The sequence below is a fragment of the Narcine bancroftii genome, chromosome 1, assembly GCF_036971445.1.
Source record: "Narcine bancroftii isolate sNarBan1 chromosome 1, sNarBan1.hap1, whole genome shotgun sequence".
NCBI lineage: Eukaryota > Metazoa > Chordata > Chondrichthyes > Torpediniformes > Narcinidae > Narcine > Narcine bancroftii.
The window spans coordinates 61,472,471-61,494,505 of record NC_091469.1 but is presented as its reverse complement, the minus strand read 5'-3'; the positions used below and the strand labels follow the sequence as shown (position 1 = coordinate 61,494,505).

General features: G+C 39.9%; 1 protein-coding gene across 1 annotated transcript in view; it reads right to left on the bottom strand.

Annotated features, from left to right (window-relative positions):
• Positions 1–14,413, bottom strand: part of chsy3 (chondroitin sulfate synthase 3) — a 276,769-nt gene extending 262,356 nt beyond the window's left edge. The window contains exon 1 of the mRNA XM_069928080.1: positions 12,799–14,413. Within this exon, the coding sequence (XP_069784181.1) occupies positions 12,799–13,689 (891 nt within the window). The 5' untranslated portion in view covers positions 13,690–14,413. The remainder of the gene's footprint in view (positions 1–12,798) is intronic.
• Between the last annotated feature and the right edge of the window lie 7,622 nt (positions 14,414–22,035).

Genomic DNA, 22,035 nt, shown 5'->3' with positions numbered 1-22,035 from the left:
AGGAAAATTCTCTGTTTTACTGTCCAATCATTCACGTCACTTCTCCAGGTTCACCTGTATCAGGCAATTCTCATACTGTGCATAGAATTGAACATTTATGAATCTTTACCAGGCTCTGGTGTTAAAGTTAAATGGTTACCCCTCAGGAAGGTTCTTGTTGCTTTCAGAGAGAAATTTGTTGCTCGTTGGACATACACAAACTCATTTCTTCCTATCAGCCACTTCAGTGTCTTGCCAAAGAAACTTTCTCCAGCAGGGTTTTCCAAATGATAACCTCTTCTTCAGGTCACCACAGAGTTCCTCGTTTCCCTTATTTCAGAAGAAATATTCTAGCGATCAGTTGCCTCTTGGAAGGACTACAAGTGTTTTGAACATGCTGAACTCAGAACTCACAACCAGTCTTCAAAATGGGGTTTTCAATAAGCCTGCCAGCATGCCATTTTGCAACCTCAACTGCAGCAGTAGAACTGACTCTCTCTCTAAAAGAGAATCACTTGTTTGTTTATTTTTTTCTCTGTTTTTGTAAAATCATACGGCTTCTTATCTGCTTGTAAAAAAAAAAACCACATGACTTCTTTCAGGGCTCCAAACCCAATTTTTGAAAGATCTTATCAATATCTCTGAGCCTGGACTTTAATGCCCATACACCATAGATCAGCATTCTTCATTGCTTCTGCAAAGTCTATCTCTAGCTTCAGCAAAGCTCTTGCATTTTAAATGAGATGTCTTTTGTGAAGTATTACCCTGTTTGTGAAATATAACCTAAACTAAACGCCCACAATCTATCTCTTTGAAAGACATATTTTATCCATAACTATTCTAACATGTCCTGTAACACATGCCATATTAACATATTAGTTGGATTTTATATCAGTAGAAGTCATAGTTAAAAGTTAGGCCATGAAATTTGAGGATTGTACTAAATAAACAATCATGTCTCAAGAATGAATCTCATGCAAAAATCAGGAAAGGAATCTTTGCACTTTGGAGTTAAGGAACCATGCTGGGAATGGATTAGCACACATCTCAGGCATCAGATTCTAACCAAAGCTTCCTGAAATTGATCAGCATATCCAAGTAATTCACTGGAGATATACAAAAGTCTACAATAGAGAAAAATCTGTTGAACAGCCAGTTCCATGGAAAAATATGTCACTACAAATCCTACTCTTTCAACACTGAGAAAAAGAGATTACAACAGGTTTTGCACATCCTGAGAATTCACGCATGGTTAACGGATTCAAAAATTGAAATACACACCATTCCCACTGATTGACTATATGGATTTGTAAACATTCTGTTGGTTAATTGATAGGGTTGGAAAAAAAACCTAATTTCAGATGATTTATCTTCAATAAAATGTATAAGCAGACCATGGAATTCACCACATTACTAAAATTTTTTTCTTGACAGAAAGATTCAGACATAACCTTCTGCTCCATAGAATCTGATGCAATCAAAGTTGCATGGGAACTTTTTCTTATATAACATAGAAACATTACAGCACAGTACAGGCTCTTCAGATCATGATGTTGTGCTGACTATAGAAACTCACTCACAAACTAAATCTTCTCTAACTCAAATCCTATATTTCTTCCATTTATCTGGCTTTGAAATGTCCCTATTGCACCAGATCCACCACCATTCTTGGCAATGCATTCTAGGTACCCAATACACTTACCCCTGATATCTCATTTAAAGTTTCCTCCCCTCATTTTGCAGATGGCCACTGGTGTTCACTACTCTTGCCTCTGGCTGTCCACCCTATTGATGTCTCCAATAATCTTGTAGACTTCTATTAAGACACCCCCCCCTCCCCCATCCTTCTTTTCTCCAAAGAGAAAAGCCCTTGCTCAACTAATCTTGCCTCACAAGATACATTCTCTAATCTAAGCAACATCCTGGTAAATTTTCTCTGCACCCTTTCCATAGCTTCCACATCCTTCTTGCAATGAGGTGACCAGAACTGAACACAATATTCCAAGCGTATTTTAACCAGGGCTTTATTGAACCTCTCAACTCTTAAACTCAATCCGGACTAATGAAGGCCAACATACCAGAAGCCTTCTTAACTACCCTATCAACTTGCACAGCCACCTTAAGAGAGCCATGGATTTAGACACCAAGGTTCCTCTATTCTTCCACACTGTTCAGTATCCGACCATTAAACCTATACTCAACCCTCTGGCTTGATCTTCCAAATCGTATCACCTCTCACACTTATCTGGATTGAACTCCATCTGCCACTTTTCCGCCCAACATTTCATTCTGTTTATATCATATAACCTACGACAACCTTCAGCACCATCCATAGCTCCTCCAACCTTCATATCATCCACAAACATGCTGACCCGTTCTATTGCTTCTTCATCTTGGTAATTTATACAACTCACCAAGACCAAGGGCCCAAGCACAGGTCCTTGTGGAAGTCCACAAGTTACTAACATCCAAACTTATTACGGTCCATCCACTAGTATTCTCTGGTTTCTGCAAGTAAGCTAATTCTGAATCCACACTGCAAAGGTTCCATGGATCCCATGACTCATGACTTTCTGAACGAGTCTAACGTGAGGGACCTTGTCAAGTGCTTTACTAAAATCCATATGCATCACCCTACTTCAATTTTTTTTGTTACTTCCTCAAAAACCTCAATTAGATTCATGAGGCACAACCTACCCTTCACAAAGCCATGCTGCTAAGCTTCTGCAAATTCTCAAATCCTGTCCCTAAGAATCCTCTCCAATAGTTTGCCCACCACTGCCAGAAGAGTCATTGGTCTATAATTCCCAGAATTCTCTCTATTACCTTTTTTTGAACAAGGGGACCACATTTTCCATTCTTCAATCCTCTGGTACATCCCCTGTGGCCAGGGAAGTCACAAAGATCTAGAACTTCTTTCCTAATCTCAATATGGTCCAACAAATATGCCGGTTCTATTCTGACCTCACCTTGTCAAAGGCCTGTCTCTCTGGTCAGAACGGAAGCAAAGTATTAATTTAGGACTCCCCTACCTCCTCCACCTCCAGGCACATGTTGCCTCCTTTATCCTTACAATCCACTACCTTCACTCTTGTTATCCTTTTGTTCTTCACGTGAGCATAGAACACCTCAGGAGTTTCTTTAATCTTACTTGCCAAGGTCTCTTGTGCCTCCTTCTAGATCTCCCAAGTTCTTAAATTCCTTCCTAGCTACCATAAAATTTTCATGAGTTCTTCTTATCATATGCTTCCTTGTTCATCTCAACTAGCTGTCTAGCCTCTTGTCAACCAGAGTTGTTCTTCCTACAATCTCTTTCCTGTCTGAGCAGAACAAACCTATTCAGAATCCTGTGCAAGTGACACCTAAACATCCTCCACATTTATTCTGTGCTTTTCCTTGATAGCATCTGTTCCCAATTTACTCTCTAGTTCCTGCCTAATTCTATCAAAATTAGCCCTTCCCCAATTAAACGCTTTATCATTTGGTCTGGTTTTATCCTTGTCCACAGCTATGCTAAAGGTCAGAGAGTTGTGGTCACTTTCCCTGTGACAGAGTATAGCTATGTTTTGGGGAGATAAATTGGAGTAGGTTTTTTTTTAAGTGTAGGTCACATACAAACACTTTAAAACAGATGTTATTTAAAATACTGGAGCTCTGCTCATTCTAGACAGAGTGGCTCCAAGAGAGCCTTTGCAAAAGCTTTGGAGAGTGCCCAAGAGACTTCACTAATGTATTGTTGTTTACAAAAAGGAAACAGATTAAATAATTTGTCAGAGCCACAGGGTGTCTGGAGTGGAACTTGCTGTTCTAAGTGGTTTTGCAAGTAGAGAGAGAAGAACAGGCTTTTTCTCTGAGAAAGGGAGAGAGAGAGAATTTAGTTCTGCAGTGCTACAGTCGGCAGCAGCAGCTGGGACTGGAACAGGACAAGCTGGAAAGCTTGTGGAAAACTCAATTTGGAAGACAGGTTGTGAGTGCTTAGTTCAGCCTGGTCAAAGCCCTTGTGGTTCATACAAGAAGAGAAGACTGGCTGCCTAACGTTTCACTTGAAATAAGTGAAACAAATAAGGAACTCTGTGGTGACCTGAAAGAAAGAGGTTATCATCTGGGAAAACCCTGATGGGACCAGTTTCTTCGGCAATACACTGAAATGGCTGGTTACAAGGAATTAGTTGTGGGTGTCCAGTGAACAACAAATCTCTCTCTGAAAACCAACAAGAACCTTCCTGGGCTTGTTACACACCAAAATGCTCCCCCACCTGACCAGGTGGGTTGCACAGTACTAGATACAGTAGGATCTATCCTCTAATCAGCTGGTCCTCATGCTATATCAGGAATCCTTGGACACACCTGACAAATTCTGCCCCATCTATCCATCTTGCAGTAAAGAGTTGCTAGTCAATATTAGTGAAGTCTCCAAAAACAACAGCCTTATTATTTCTGCACCATTCCAAACTCTGCCTTCTTCTCTGCTCCTCAAGGTTGTGAAGGCTATTTGGGGGCCTATAAGTATACTCCTAATACAGTGATCACTTCCTTCCCACTTCTGACTTCCACCCACACTGATAATCCCTCCACATCATCCTCCCTTTCTACAGCAGTGATATTCTCCCTGATTAGTAATGCTACTTCCTATTCTATCTCTTTAATACATTTAAACCCCAGTACATGCATTAGCCAATCCTGTCCTTTAGTCAGCCAAGTCTCTGTAACAGCCACAACATTGTAATTCTACGCACTAATTCATCCCCTAATTCATCTCCCTTATTCCCACTACTTCTTGCATTGAAATTAACACATTTCAAATCTTCAACTGACTACATTTATGTATTTATATCAACCTCTATTCTCTGCCTTCACGTTCTAGTTCCCATCCCCTGCCAAACATGTTTAAACCCTCCCTAACAGCTATAGGATATTGGTCACCCTCTGGTTCAGGTGCCATCCATCTTTTTTGTTCAAGTCAGACCTTCCACAGAAGAGATTCCCATGATCTACAAATCTGAACCCCTGCCCCCTGCATCAACTCTTGAGTCACGCATTCATCTGCCATAACTTTCTATTCCTGGCACAGGCAGCAATCCAGAGATTACCACCCTTCAGGTCCTGTTTTTTAGCTTCCTAACTCCCTACATTCCCTTTTCAGGATTTCATCCCTTTTTCTATCTGTGTCATTGGTACCAACGTGAAACAAATCTGGCTGTTCTCCCTCCTCCTTGAGAATGCTGTGGATTCGATCCGAGTCATCCCTGAGCTTGGTACCTGGCATCCAGGAATCTCCATCACAGAACTTCCCATCTGTTGCCCTAACTATCGAATCCCCAATCACCATGGCTCTCCTCTTCACTTTCTGATATTCGAACTCTCTTCAGCATTTGTAAAACAAAGGGCTGAGTAGCTAGCTTGATGCAAACAAATTTAAAAAATGTAAATTGAGTTAAGCTATTATTGGGATTTAGCTGAATAATTTAGCCTAAATTATTGCCACTTGGTCAGTTTGTGATTTTGTTTGAAAAACTACTCAAATCAAAACATTTCCATTTGGTGCCGTTGTGCAAACAGAGCCCTTTAAATTAATTTTAGAGATTTGACTGTTTACATCACTATCATTTTGGAATGATCAAAAAATTCAAAGCAAAAATTTGAGGGGGTGCAAAATAGTAGCACATTGATTCAATGCAACTTAACCCATTTGCTAAAATACCAATATGGAAAAACAAAAGGTAATTACTAATCATGTGGACAGTCTTTTTTTTAAACAAACAAGATACTCTTTATAATCAGTAGGCCCTTTGAATTTACTCCAATTGTTCCTTCACCATAAACCAACAATTTATATCTTTAAATATTTATCCACTTCCCTTCTGAAAGTCACCATTGAATCTGTATCCAAATGCAGGCAGTCAGTTCCAAATCATAGATGTTCGCTATTTATTAATGGATAATCACTTTAATTCCGTGTCCTCTGGGCCTCATTCCTCTGCTGATGGGAAGTAATTATTTCTGTTTCATATCCATCAGTTAATTCTTTAAGCACCTCTAACAAATCTCCTCCACATCTTATCCACTCAAAGGAGAACTCAAGATTCTCTGCAGTCTCTCCCTCAACCAAAATCCCTCTTCACAATACCATAGCTGTAAATTCTCCCTAGGTCCATCACTTCCTTCTTAATGGAGTGACCAGAATTGGATGCAGAACACCAGTTGTGACCAACTGAATTCAATGTCATCTCCTTGCTCTTGTACTTAGATATGTCTAACCAAGTTCTCAACCTATGCTATCACCTTCAAAGATGCATATGCACAAAGATTGTGTCTCTGCACCCTCTTCAGGAACAAAAAATTTTACCTGCATTTTTTCACTGCAAGTTATTTCTGTCTAAATGTATCAGTCATTTGGGCATCCACTCCACTAGTATAAATTCATCTGTCATATAGGCATCCACTCCATTAGTATAAATTCATCTGTCATATAGGCATCCACTCCACTAGTATATGTTCTCCTTAGCCCACTGCCACTCACAGTTTACTACCTTATTACCATAAGCAAATATACTCTACACATACACAATCAACTCAAAACATCAGTACTGCAGCATCACAATTGGTAATCTCACTCCAGTTTTTTTTTATATATAAGAGCTATTTGATATGAATCTCTCTTTTCTGTTCTTGAATCAAATTCACATTACTCTTATTCAATGGACATTGATCTTTTTTGGGTAATTCATCATAAAACAAATCAGGTTAATCACACACAATCTGCTTCCTTGAGATTCATGTAATATTTTAATTTTTCCCTCTGCCTCCACACAATGATCAACTTTTGGGTTCCTCTTCTTATACAGAGATAATATTGTACCATTTCTTCTTTGAAGGCTACAACTTATTCCATTCCAGTTTTGTTTGGACATCATTAATTCTAATTTCCCTAGATTAGATACCCACTCATAGAAACATAGGTGTAGGAGTAGGCCATTTGGCCCTTCAAGCCTACACTGCCATTCATTTTGATCATGGCTGATCATCCACTCAGTACTCTGTTCCAGCTCTCTCTCCATACCCCCCTGATACCCCTAGTCACAAGTACTAAATCTAACTCTCTCTTAAATATAGCTATGGAACTGGCCTCAATCACTTCCTGTGGCAGAGAATTCCATAAATTCACCACCCTCTGAGTGAAAAAATTCTTCCTCATCTCAGTCCTAAAGGACTTCCCCTTTATCCTTAAACTGTGACCCCTGGTTCTGGACTTGCTCAACATTGGGAACAATCTTCCTGCATCTAGCCTGTCAAATCCCTTAAGAATTTTGAACGTTTCTATTAAATCTCCTCTTAATCATCTAAACTCCAGCAAGTACAAGCCCAGTCGTTCTAGCCTTTCTTCATAATCAAGTCCTGTCATCCCTGGTATCAATCTGGTCAACCTTTTCTGCACTCTCTCCATGGCAATGATGTCCTTCCTCAGATAAGGAGACCAAAACTGAACACAATACTCTAGGTGAGGTCTCACCAAGGCCCTATACAACTGCAGCAATACCTCTGTTCCTGAACTCGAATCCTCTTGATATGAACGCCAATATACCATTCACCTTTTTCACTGCTTGCTGCACCTGCCTTTTAATGACTGATGCACAGCGACACCCAGGTCAGTCCACTAATCTTGACCCCTCTTATAATTACTAGTCTGAACATTTTTCTTCACATTCCTTGTATCCCTGCATTAATGTGTGCTTCTTACTTGGAATTAATTAAATATGCTGTCAAGAAATGTGTGATTATCAATTATCAACATCTGTAATAATTTATAAATGGGAAATTGAAAAGTTTGCCCCAGTTTTGGCACAATATTTTTCTTTTTAAATCATGAAATTATGAACTGCAATCATGGGAGAGAATGAATCTGAATAACTGAACTTGCTCCCAATAACATTCACCAAAATGGTGCGGGGAAAAAAATTTACATTGACATAGCCTTGGGTGTAAGAAACTAAACAAACAATCAAATATCAGCAAAATAGAGATCCCAAAAAATGAACATATCGTTCACTCTTCGAGTCCTCTAGTTTGCTTAATTTATCATGTTCTAGCACTCTCAGACCATAATTTAGCCTCAATGAAACAATATCGCTAAAAAAAACTTTAACTGTTTACAGATTCTGATTCCATTGTTTTCCCCAAGTTCAATGCAAGAAAGAAAATCAACAAAAATGTCATACACGATCCTGCTTCAGAAATTTACCAGCAGTTCAGTGACATTATAAAAGGATGAAACTTTCAGTCTCTGGTTTCCTGAATGACAAAAGGACATCTTCTAATGAGCTGAGGAAGGGTTTTGGCAGATGCAAGTTGTCAAGAAAATTGGCATTTCACAAAGGTACTAACATAAGGCAACATGGCTCTTCAGAGGAAATAATTGCAGTGTGGGTGAAGGGAATCCTGGGCCAATAATTTCATTGACCTCATCTAACTTTAAGAATGATTTTTCTTTATTAGTAGAAAGAAATTAATCACAACCAATTAAATTTACTATACAAATAAATAACATTATAATTCAATTCTAAAGTTTCAAGTTTAACAAATAAAAGCTTCCTATATAACCTCTAATTCATCAACTGCATAAATCCAACAGACTGGATTATGTACAAAGATTACACGATTTTATCAAAAGAAAAAAGATTTTATACAACACTCCTGCTGAATATATTGAAAAGAGAAAAGTGTTCCTTCCTGCTACTGCCATCATTAATGTAATCCAACTAAACCAATGTAAAAAATGGGGGGTTTTAAACTTAAGTAATGCCCTAAATCACTTAAGCAAACGTTTGTTGAAGCTATTGCAATCAACCTGCTTGGTTGTGGACATCTTAAAATGCATCACTAAAGCTAAACTTTCATCAAGTATGTGCATGAAACAAACCTTTTGGATTACCACTGTCAAAATTTAACAAGAATGTGGTATAAATTTAATATGGAAAGATAGTAATCATGAAGAGGTTAATGATCGATATTGAAGAATCAAATTAACAATCTCCCTCCTTACTTGAGTGTTAGAGTGATGAGCTTATGAATTCTCAGCTATATGCAGACGACCAAAACCCTCTTTGAAATAATGAACAATTAAAACACATTACATCTTCTACCATTCTCAAAATTTAAGCGTGAAGAATTCAGTTTAAAACAATAATAAGAAATGAGGTAACGTTAAAGGATTTTTTTTTAAACTGAAAGGATGGTAACAATGTAGAACAGCACAATGGTTAAATCAATAACTACAACTTGTGAGGAGAAGGAACTAAAACAAGTCGGATCAGACTTATTAGGAATCACCTTGGGGAATACTATTGGTGGGTCTGCCAAATGGTCTTTAAAAGGTCTTCCCTTTCTGAAACCCTCATAAATCAACACTGCCAGTAATCTTTAAAATGAAGTTGATTCATTACACGTTTTAAGATCTCCATTTGGCTCCAATTTCCCACCAGCCAAAAAAAGTCACTGAACAATGTTCTGAACTTGTATTATAAATACACAATCTAGGACAAAAAGCAAACACTTGGGTGTTTATAAAACATTATAGCTTCTACATTTGAATATTTATTACATCCTCTCTCCCTCCAACCTAAAAACATTCACCTTCATTTTGTGGATGGTTTTGCATTTTGCAAAATGTATTTCAAAAGATTGTTAATTTAGTTTGTAACTCCAACTTTAGCACCACTCAATATCATCTTGTGAAAATGAGTATCCATATTTACTAACACTGTACATTTCACTTGCAAGGAAATACAAGTCAAAGCTATGAAACAATAAATTATGGTAATTAATTATTTTTTTAAAAATTTATTCAATCTGGGACATCAAATTCACTGGAGTGCCAGATATTTAATGGCACCATTACAACGGTTAGAGTTTCAATTCTTTATTATGAGAAAATAAATCTTACAGTAGAATGGTCTGAAAATGATCACAAGACAATTATAAAAGGAATCTTTTAAACACTGAGAGAAAAAAACATTAACACGAGCTTGCTCAGTTGAGTAACACGGCAACTACAACGTTATTGCTTCGATCTGTTGAGATCTTCAAAACTATTCAGTAATCGCAGAAATAAAACACAGAGCAGTTACTTGGGAACAATATTAAATTTAAATTCTTGGCCTCTATTTTATAAAATGTAGAGTAGCGGTTTTCAAACTTTTTCTTTCTACTCACATACTACTTTAAGTAATTCCTATGCCATGGGTGCTCTGTGATTAGTAAGGGATTACTTAAGGTGATATGCGAATGGAGAGAATAAGTTTGAAAACCAGTTTTAATCGTACCTAATTGACTTGTTATGTGCACTGTTTCATTACTCCAAAGGAAATGGGCCAATGACAACTTTTTTCAAGCAAAATATTTCAGTAACAATTGGGTCTAGAGCAGTAGCTCTCAACCTTCCCACTCACATACCACCTTAAGCAATCCCCTACTAATCACAGAGTACTGATGGCTTAGGGATCACTTAAAGTGGTATGTGAGTGGAAAGAAAAAAGATTGAGAACCATTGTGTAAGATCAATATTCTGAATTAATAGATATTTTTTACAGCTTCTCAGTCAAGTAAAATGTTAATTAAAAGAAACAGAAAGAATCATATTGAAGCAACAATGACAAAATTGTAACTACTAATCAAGAAGAAATGGATATAATAATGCCCTCTTATTTGCAATCATGCCCAGGCAAAAAAAAAACCTTAACTTCACGATTGTGAAACATAGAATGTTCAAAATATTCAATTTAATAACATGAATTTTCTGAGGTGAAGGATAGCAGAACTTCAGAAATACTGTAATTTTGTAAATTGTAACAATTTATTGCATATTACTAAGGGCAGCAAATTTCTGACAAGACAGGACAGTGAACCCTCATCCCACAGCTGACCCAAGAAGCGTTAAGCAAGAAAAGGATGGAATAACAAAGAAGAAAGGGAAGCAGAGGGCTGTAGGCGAGGAGATGGTGCCAGGGGGTGGCGAGAGGAAAGACAGTGTTCCAGAAGTGAATGAGTGGAGAGGGATAACAGCAAAGGGGGTAAGATGGGATTGCTTTGAAGGCAAATAGGAAGAGGCAAGGGGAAGATAGAAAGAAATGAAAGGGAAGGGACAAGAGGATTGGAGGAAACTGAAGAGATGGGCGTCAGAATGAGGGAAAGGAGCTGAGAAGGAAGCCGAAAGGGCCGAGAGGTGAATGGGGATTCTGGAACGGGGGAAGAGGATTAAAGATTATTAGAGGGAGAGGAAATTGAGGAAGAGATGAGGAGTGTGAAGGTGGGACGAAGAGTTGAGATATGTTTGGGTGGGGGGAGCGGTGGAGATTGTGGTCGTTGGATGTGAAATCAAGGAAGTAATGTGCAGAATAGAACAGGATTTGAAAATAAATAAGGACGCCTTGTATGTTGGGAGTGAAGAGAGCATGGAGATGTGATCAAAAGAAGGGCAGTTATGGGTGAGAGGATGCAAAGGAAGTTCAAAAGGTTGGGAGAGGGAAGAGAGATTGCTTGAGAGGTGCAGGCAGAACTTGGGAGGGTGAAAAAGGAAAAGGAGTTAAGGAGGATTGAGGTAACATAGGAAGGAGTTTATGGGCAAGAAGAATGCTGGAAGGGATCAGGGAAGGACAGATGGAGAAGGTGGAAATGGTTTGATCTGGGATGGAAGGGGGAAAGGGGAAGAAAGTGCAGAGGAGACCCACAAGAAGTTGCAGTTGCTGGAATCTGCTGTAAGAAACTAAGCGGATCAAGCAGCATCAGTGGGAGTGAAAGAATGGACAAGCCGAAACACTTCTTCAATGCAACTATTATTTTTCTCCCGCTGATGCTGCTTGACCTGCTGATTTGCTCCAGCAGATTGTGTTTAGAAAGTGCAGAAGGTTTGGAGGAGAGAGCAAGAGTTGTTGAAATCATTGGAATTGGGGGTGAGGTGGGGGAAATTGGGAGGGAAAAGGAGGAAAAGATGTAGAAGTGGGGGTGTGAGTTGCTATGGGTGCATTCTAAGTGAGAGAATAGAGTAGATGGGAAGGGTGGCTGTGGTAAATTGTATGGAGTGGCTACTGGAAGAGTGGGGCTAGGTTATCGAGGAAAGGAAGGTGCAGTGCCGGAAACAAAAGAGGGTCAAAGGGAGTTGGGGTAAAGGCAATGAGACTGAGAAGTTCAGGGGTATGCAGGGAGATGCTATTGGCAAGAGAAGGGAACAATGTGGAAGGTGGGTCGTGTTGGAGCACAGAGAAAGAGCAACTTGTTCATCACAGGGGATGGAATGTGCAAGGCTTGAAAGAGTGGTAAGAGTTGGTAGGATGGATGTGTTAACTATGGGTGACAGTAGGGAGAGCCTGACAATGGGGGCAAGTTGGCCTACATGGGCAGGATGTTCAGGTGAAATGGGGAAGGTCCAATGAGACCTGACTTGTATTAGTGAAGTTGATTGGGATGGCTGAGGTTCAGTCTGTGTGCATAGGAATATTTAAATGGAGAACTGGTTTGGATGGGTGGCATAGGGTAGGATGGGTGGGTTGAGTAAAGTTCAATGGTAGTTGGTTTGTATGATGAAAGAGAAGTGAGGGAGGATGGGTGAAAGATGGCACATTTCGATGGGTAAGAAAGGACCTTTCAAGGGAGGATGTTTCATGAGTGGGATGGGCAAGGATTGCTAGGGTAGAAGCTGATTCTGGAGATGAGAGAGGAAGGTTGGGGTGAGGATGGTTAGGATAGGAAGTGGTGTTGGAAGTGGGAGCTGGTGTTGGGGTGGGCGAGGATGGGAAGGGTCAGCAATTACCCCCGCGCTCTTCTCACCTCATAGGACCAGACGCACTGGGTGCCGCCGAACCTCCTCACACACCTGCCGATCTCCACGTCCTCATGGCTGGTGTACATCTGGCCCAGGCACTCGGCCAGGTGCGGCACCATGCGGCGCAACACCTCCCTGCTGAAGATCATGCCGGGACCGCCCATGCAGAAGTTCTCGCCGGGCTCGAGGGCCAACTTGCCCAGCTCCTGGCTGGTCCCCAGGCCGGTCTGACCCAAGTAGATGGGCTGACTGCTGTTCAGAGAGCGCAGCAGCTCCTCCAGCCGACCGCCCTTGATGTAAACGTCGTCGTCGGCGCGCATGAACCACTCGTAACGCTCCAGGTAAAAATCGTGCATGTATTTGAGCATCATGAAGGACTTCTTCTGCGGCGGGTACGAGTCGTCCACCCCGGCCAGTGACACCAGAGGGATGGGCACGGGCAGCTGGTCGGAGCCCTCGCTGGAGAAGAACTCCACCTTGCCCGGGATGGAGGGCACCCAGGTGCGGTGGGCGGCCACCGCTCGCGAGTCCAGGTACTTTTTGGCTGTCATCACCCCAACGTAGAGGAAGCTCTTGCTGCTGGCCTCTCGCCCTCCCTCCGCCTCCTCTTCCTCCTCGTCCCCCTCCTCCTCTGCCTCCTCTCGCTGCCGTAGTTTACTGAAGAGCACGGTGTCCTTATGCCAGCCCAGGCTCCTGCTGCTGCTGCCGCCGCCGGCCGCCGCTGCCTCCCTTCCGATCCCCGCTCTGCTCAACAACGAATGGCAGATGTTGGAGATCCTTTTGTTCTTGCCGTTGATCTCCACCACCCTGGGCACAATAAGCCACGACGCGGCGGTGAAACCCAGCACCAACCCCAGCACCACGCTCATCCACGGTCGGCGAGACCTCACAGCCATATCCCTGCAAGGAGCGGGGTCTCCCCACCTGCCCTCACACACGCTGGATGGCCAGTAATCTATTCCACCATAGCAAAGTGTCAGAGTCTTTGTTTAAATGTCCATTGTAAAACTATTTAAATGAAGAGAGCAACATTCATGTTTCTTGTGGAGAGAGAGAGAGAGAGAGAGAGAGAGAGAGAAAATAAACGGTCCAGGTCACCAACTCAACTCAAGTCTGGCTCCTTTTCTTCCAAGTTGTCACAACCTGAAGGAAGTTCTTGCGTTTCATTGCAGGCGGTTCCTTTTCCGTTTCTTGGAGGGATTCACACATTTTGTTTGACTTTTCTTTTTATGCATCTTTCCCCCCCCCCCCCTTTTGAAACAATGTATTTAGACACAGCACTAGGAGGAAAAGTTGACCGTAAGAGGTGGAAACCTTGTCAGGGCTGGCTTCTCAGCAAGCCTCCAACTCCTGGAGTGCAAGAGCACATTTCAAGTCTGTGTGGCACTCCCACTCTCTCCCCTCTCTCTCCTCCTCCTCTTCTCCACTCTCTCCCGTTCGCCATCTTGTTTACATTTGACGTCAGGGCAAATAACTTTTTCCTTCCTTTTCTCTCTTCTCTCTATTTCCCAGTTTTTTCTCTCTCTCTGCCTCGGCTCCGGCTTGCCTTCATTAACATGAATACCGCCCTCACAAAGCGCAGCGACGCAGCAGCTGAGAGGTTGGGAGGAAGGAACCGCGGATTGACAGCTCCGGCCGCCAATCACCGCGCGCCTGCAGCACGGGCTCGAAGGTGTTTGGTTGCCTTCGGTGTCTCCCCGCCGTCCAATCAACTGGGGAGGAAGGACGGGACATCCGCCCCCTTGAGCGGCATCGGAACCCTCGAAGAGGAGGAGCTGAAGGCCGGTTCCGTTTGACACTGATGCCGTAGGACTCCTGCAATAATCAGACTGAGTGCTGTCAAGTGCCGATGTGATTGCTTCGATGTAATCCCGCTCCCCCCAACAAAATAAAGAAGAGAGAATGCGATACATTAAAATATTTTGCATTTAAAGGCTTTCTTCCCCCTCCCACTCACCTCCCTCTAAAAGGTGCAGATTATTGCAGAATGCAGTGGGCAAATTTGAGCCAAAAAAACATAGACAATGGAAGGAAAGTGGGTTTTATTTCTAAATGAAGATCTAAGCAGTGATGAAATCGTAATAAAATGATAAAGATTGACTGACTGTATTTTAATGAATGGCCCAACATGGAAGTTCAGCAGGGTGTAAATTCTGGAGGTATGTCATCTTCCTGATAAATTGTTAAAGTGAGCTTTCCCTTCCTGGAAAGGCAACAAATGAACAGTGCAATGACATTCCCACACTCGCCAACATCAGATTACAATTTATAATTTCTACAGGTTCAAATGTTCCTGTACTTTAATCCTAAATAGCACCTTCACCAAAGCTTCAAGTGCTTGGACGGTGGTCTAGGATCAAAGACACCTATTTCTTGTCCACTCATCTAACAGACCACACATCCATGAAGTGAAAATATTTGACACCCCAAGAGGAATAAACACAGACAAATTCCTTTGCGCAGAAAATTTTGAAAAGCCGCAGGTTCGCAGATGATTTGGTGATGGACCAAATACTGGTAATGAGATTAACAGAGATAGGTAGTTGATGGTTGGCCAGAGATCAAAAAATTCTGATTTTTTGCTGTATGTGTTGACATGATCATTGATTCTCGAACAATTCCAGTGGACTGAAATGTAGCAAATGTCATAAAGCTTTTCAAGAAAGAAAGATAAGACTGCTGGATTCATTCATTATCTGGAAATGCTAGAATCTAAGTTACTTAGTTTTGTGATGGGACAAGTTATGTAAAGTTAGAGATATTTTATGATGCTGCAGACATGGCAGATAAAAGGCCAACAGTAGTATATCTGGATTTTTGAAAAGTATTTGAGGGGGTGCCATACTGAAAATTATTACAAAATGTAAATAAGGTTAAGGAATGAACAGAGGACCTTGTAGGTGCTGCAATAATCACTATTGATCCATGGAGCATTTATAATATATATCAATACTAACCAAAAGGATAGAGGTTAATGTTTTAAGTTTGCTGGCTAATCAAAGTAGGACTCAAAAATTAGCTGCAACCTATTTGTAAGTAGATATAGGCTGGTTAGTTGGTGAGAAAGAAGAAAGGAGATTTGGGGAAGTGAGAGGTCATTCATTAAATATTTGTATACAGTGAAAAATAGTAAATAATACAGTCTTGGTGTACTATTTCATGAAAAACAGAAAGATGTAGCAAGCAATTGGGAAGGCAAATAGAATGTTGGGATGAGATGTTGTTGAGGACTAGACTTCCTGCTTCAGTAATATAGGGTTTTGGTGAACGCATATGTTGAAGTACGAGATTAATTCCCCAGATTAATTCCTGTTAGAATGTATCTTTGAAGGGAGATTAAGTAAAATGGGACTAAAAGAGATTTTTCCAGTGTAGTTAATGAAATATTTTTCAGAGATGAAGAATTTGAAGCTGGGGTTGTAAACTAGGAATTGGGTGGGGAGGGGGTAGGAAAGGAAGGAACAGGGAAACAATTTAAGAGAAATCTCTTCATTCAAAGAGTTTTGAATTTATTTTTATTCTCTAGCTCCAGAGGACTCTGAGCATGCAGGTGACAAGTATATTTAAGATAGATATACAGATTCTGGACTATGAAGGGAACCAAAGGATATGGGGAAGAGACTGGAAAATTGTGGTTGATTATAATGCTTATATGCATTTTATATGATATAATAGAAATAATCATTAATGTACTCTGGTATGCAGCCCAGATTTATTCTGGGGGGAAAAAACATGTGCAAATGTCGACAATGAGTCATTTGATAACAAATGTTTATTGAAATGCAAACATGTGTAGATTTGCCAAGAGCTTGTATTAATGAAATACAGAATGAAAAGTGTGGGAATCTAACAACAGTAGAATTTGTGACAATGTGCAGTGTTCTTTAATCCATATGATCTATAATCTGAAACTAAAAGAAAAGGCATTACACATTTTGTTATACTATCAATGTGAGCTCACTCATAACTACAGTATTCATTTTAAAAATAGTACCTTTTCTCCAGTGATCAAGTTATGATTATTGTGGAGTTAACATTTGAAAACCCTTTCAATTTTGCACAAACCTCAAATCTTTCATCTCAATATTTAGAGATGAAAAACAACGATTTGGCTTTGAGACACAAAAAATGCTGGATTCTGGAGCAAAAACAACTTTCTAGAGGATCAGGTAGTATCTGTGAAAGAAAATAAGACTTGCCCTTGCTCGCATTTCACTGTTTGCTTTTGATAAATCTTAGATTAGTATTGCAGCCCTACTTGAAAACTAGATTGATGCCCAGATAACTATCTATTTCCTCTCAACAACATTGTAATAAATTTACTGACATTCACATGTTCAGCTTTCATTCCCTTTCCATGAATATAATTGGCATATTCTAATAATCCATGTTATTTTCAACCAAATTACCTCTTCTGTTGCCCTGTTATTAGTTAACATTATCATTTTTAAAATGTTCCAACAGGAGGTGGATTTATCTAGAAGACAAATAAAATGTAAAAAATCTCAATCCTGAGCCCAGCCTCCTCAGATATGGCTGCATCAAGTCACATTCTCTCAAGAAATGAGCTACTATTTTAATTGGCCTTGTGTTACTTTTTGCCTCAGGATTTCTTTCTCTATTCCATCTTAAATTATAACTGTTGGCTTTACTAAGTTTTTATATACTCCGCTGTGAAAGGGATCTGAAGTTTACCACAATGAATAAATAAATAATTTTCCACTACAATACTCAAGCCAGGAAACTCAGGAATGAGTCCCACTAGTCTTTAAAAAAACCTTTTTTCAGTGATTTACATCCAATCCTCACTTCACACACAATTTACTGTTCACCAAGGTCTTTATATCCTTTTCTCTTTTCCTCTGACCTCTCTGAATTGCTCTAATGCTTTCTCTCTCACTGGTACATATGTCATTCTGGTTTGCCACCCATCCTGATCACCCAGTGCCTTCCTTCCAGTCTCTCCCTGACTGGCCTCATGCTGCACTCTCGATAGTCATTCAATACCCACTAAATAGTCAGCTGATTCCTTAACCAGGCTATTGGTAGTCAAGAAAACATATTTAGAAATCATATCACAGCTCTGAATTCACCTGTACTTGAATATATCCATCTACAACTGCTCATTCCAACTGTCTGTAAGTATTGGGGCTGTAGGCTAGGCTTGATGGTTCATGAGTTCAAATTTATTTAAATCAAAATAACTATCACTACCAGCTGCTTTCAGGTGATGAAATGCACCTCGTTGGCGCAACAGCTAATTTATACAAAATATACTCTTCAAATCATTATCTCTTTACCCCCCCCCCTCCCCGCAGCATGACATAAACACATGTCACTGGTAACTGAAGAGGCGTTGACAATGACACGTACAACAAATGGGCTTGTGGCTCATTGAAAGAATTTTGGTTCTCACATAAAAATCAGCAATTGCACTTGGTCGATGATTCATACTTCCAACCTAATCCTATAGCAAATAGATTGAATATATAAATTAGAATAACTACATCAATCTCTTTTCGATGACCAGCAAAATGTCCTTGATATCAAAGACATTCTGATGGGAAAATCTGTTACACTAATTTGTTTATTAAACTTTTCTTCTTTGTACAAATGTAACCAATTTAGTGCAATGTGTACAGCTGATTTGCAGGAAGGTACAAGCCGAGACCGAGCTATTTGAGGACAAGCATGGTTTTAAATCACACAATTTGAGACCATTGCACAATTGAATACATAATTTTGTTAAATTCCCTGCACTGGGAGGAAAAGTGATCAGTGCATATGATACAACCTGAGCTAAGATTGTATGAACTGCCACATAAAATATTAAAATACATCTATATGATTATGATTAAGGGTGGTAATAATTTTCAGTCATTATTCCATGTAGGTTAAAATGGGCATTGAACCTTGATCACTTTGATGCTAAATCTTTACTGCCTCTCTATTTTTTGCTTTTACTGTTACCAAATGCCATGTAAAATGGTTCCAAATTTTTCCTGACTGCTCACAAAAAAAAACAAAGAAATTACCGGTAGTCATTTTTCCTTTGGATACTGTATGCGCTAAGGCTCTCCTTTCACCCCAAACCAACAGCAAAAAGGGGCAAAGCTCTAAATAACCTCGTTGAATGTTATTATGCCTCTATCTTGTACTTTTTAGGGTGAAATATTATGTTGAAAAATGCTACAATGTTTTAAATGATATTGAATGTGGCATTAGTTTTTTTTGTATGGAGACACAAGAGACTGCAAATGATGGAACAAGAAACAAATAGCTAGAGGAACTCAGCAGGTCAAGCAACATCTGTAGGAGACATGAGTTGTTGAGGTTTTTGGTCCAACCCCTGCATCAGAACTAAGATTGTAGAGAGGCAAGAAGGTCTCCTACAACTTTCTGCAGTTTCCTGTCATTTTGACGTGGAAATATTCTAGAGAAGCAATTCCACCACCTAGTGCTCAAACAAATACTGTACAATTTAGCAGCCAAAAATATTGAGTCTATCCTCTTCAGCAGTGGATAAAAATCAAGTTGATTTATTCACAATTATCAGAAAGCTTGCCATTATATTAATATCTATATTATTTTTGATTTATATATGTTTTACTGATAAAGTGCACTCCTTATTTCTATATCCTTCATTCTGTTTCAGAAACCATGGTTATCAACACACATTTATTTTATTCAACTCATTTTGCAGATGGACTTGCGCTATAGCTTCCAAAATGCTATTACTCCAATGCTGTTTAATTTGAAAACGTAACTGTGCATGTGAATTTTCCACGTTTCCACGTTTTTAAAATCCATTTTCAGCATTTTGCATGATTTCTACCTTTTTTCATTTTGCCAAAATTACGTTTACCAACAACAGAGAAATCAGATCAAAAAAAAAGAAAATAAATAATGTATTGACTTGTAATGGCCGTTTTCTAAGGTCTCTTTCACTTGCATTGAATAACCTATCACATGCACTAGACAAAACATGTGTAAAACTGCTGGTAAACGAGTCTATTTGTGCATCATCGTCTTTGCACAGCAACATCTGCAGTGTAGCAGGGCCTTTGCATGCAGTTTTGTGAAATTTCTCCTGCATGTTTGTGCATGCTAGCTTCGCTTAGATTCTTGAAAGAAAGTTCTGATAGATTATGGCTGCCAGGGATCGTAATTTTTTTTTAGAGAGAGGCTCAAGTTTAAGCACGGAATCAATCGATGCAGACAGAAGTGACCCAATTGTGAAAAATCTCTGGAAGTGGGAATGGCTCGACTTTGTCCATCGAGAAACTAGACAGAAATTATCGGGCTCTATAAGGCTAATAAAAAAACCTGGCTTCACCATGTGAATAAAGGTGTGGCAAAGAACTTAAGTATGGAGGTCGGGGATGTGTAGTTCTGATTGACCATGTTGGAAAAGAGGCACACAAGAAGATACCTTGCTCCCAGGCAAGTTAAGGCTAAGCTTATGTACCTTTCCACAGCATGATTATTTTCCAGAATAAGAAAAGGGACTTGGAATTTAATAGATCTATTTTTTTTTCACTTGATATTTCCTTTAGGTCAGAAACCTCCACTATCTAGTCGCAGTACCATGTATGGAATACATCCTTTCTTCAAATCACAAGCAGAAAAAAATACCACTGAAAAGTATTGTTCCAGAACCTACCATTTCAATTGCAGAGAGAGTTGCAATGGCTGAAGCTACAGTTTTGAGATTTAATGCAGAGCCCTTGCAATTGTAAACCCGCCTTAATTTCACGATGGTTCCAAAAATCATAGAGTTATCCAAACAGCTATCTAGAAACAAAACTGCCTCATAGATGCATTATCAATTGATCGCACATCAGCCTTATATAAAACAAATCATGGAGTTGCAAAATCCTTTGTGGAGGAGATGATTGAAGACCTCAAGTCAACACACTTTTTAATGAACAAAGATGAGGCTACCAGTTAAATAAACAAAAGACTTATCTCAATTTTAGTTTGCTTCTTTTGTCAAAGACAACAGAAATTAGTTGTGAAACATCTTCCTTCCTTCTCAGTTATAATAGTGGATAGTGAAACCTTGTACAATGAAATTGTTGTTCTTTTTGAGAAATATCAGATTCCAGGGGAAAATATATTGTTTATCCTAATAGATTCATGCAACATTCACTCTTAGGTGTGGACTAGAGACATGTATCCGCCAAAATAAATCCCCACATCTTCTGGACATTAATGGAGACAGCTACCACCATGCATACAGTGCTGCAAAAGCATTCTGTGGTCTTGAAAAAGCTTGCAACAGATTTCTACATGGATTTGAAGTGGTCAGCAGACTTGTGCGAAAACTTGCAGTTGATTTGCCAGAAGTACTCAAGACCAGAGAAGTTGCATGGAAAGATTTCTTGCATGACCCAGTAGATGAAAGATTTTGTAGGAATATGAAATGGGCCCATATAAAAAATACCAAGCAGAGAAGGAAAAGGAAGAAGCTGCAGTAGAGGGAAAAAAAGAAAAGTGGTTGGGATTACAAAGCCCACACCTCTAAAGCCCAGTCCAAGAAGGACTTGCTATCAGTAGCAGCCAAAGCAAAACACAAAGACACCATGAAGGTAACAAAAAAGCATAACAAATCACTTCAACTATAAACATTTTCAAAGTCACTAAAAATCATTAAAAAAAATACTTGTACACAGTGACATATTTCGTAATGTCTGTTTTTACTTTGAAATGCACTAAAAGAGGCTTGTGTGTAAAAAGGGGGGTGCGCAGACCCCCCCTCCACAAAATCCCCTGCAAGGAGCTCTGGACTCACTTGACCCCCCCCCCCCCCCACTCTATGCCTTTGTAGAGCTCATCGGAAGAACCAAAGACTTGTTGATCTAAACCAAGGCTTTTATTAGCAAAAGACAGGAGCTCTTCACAGGTGGCCGACCAGACCGGAATGATCCGACCTGGCTAGGGACACAACCCTTTAAGGCCCAGATAGTAGGCGTGGCTAAGCTCTCAGCCAATTGCTGTAAGCACAGTCTAGATACTGTAACTATATACACTGTATACATTGGTGATAGGTCTGTACTATCACAGCCTTGCACAAGTGCTTGGTACTTTTCCTCTTTTTTTTTATTTTGGACCTCACTCACATTCCTGCATAACTGAAAGGGAACTTTAGCAAGTTGGTGGGACCAGATATTCAATTAGGAGGATGAAAGCTGATCTGGTGGAGGGGACACTCAGAATAAATGTATGCAAGAGGGAAGGAA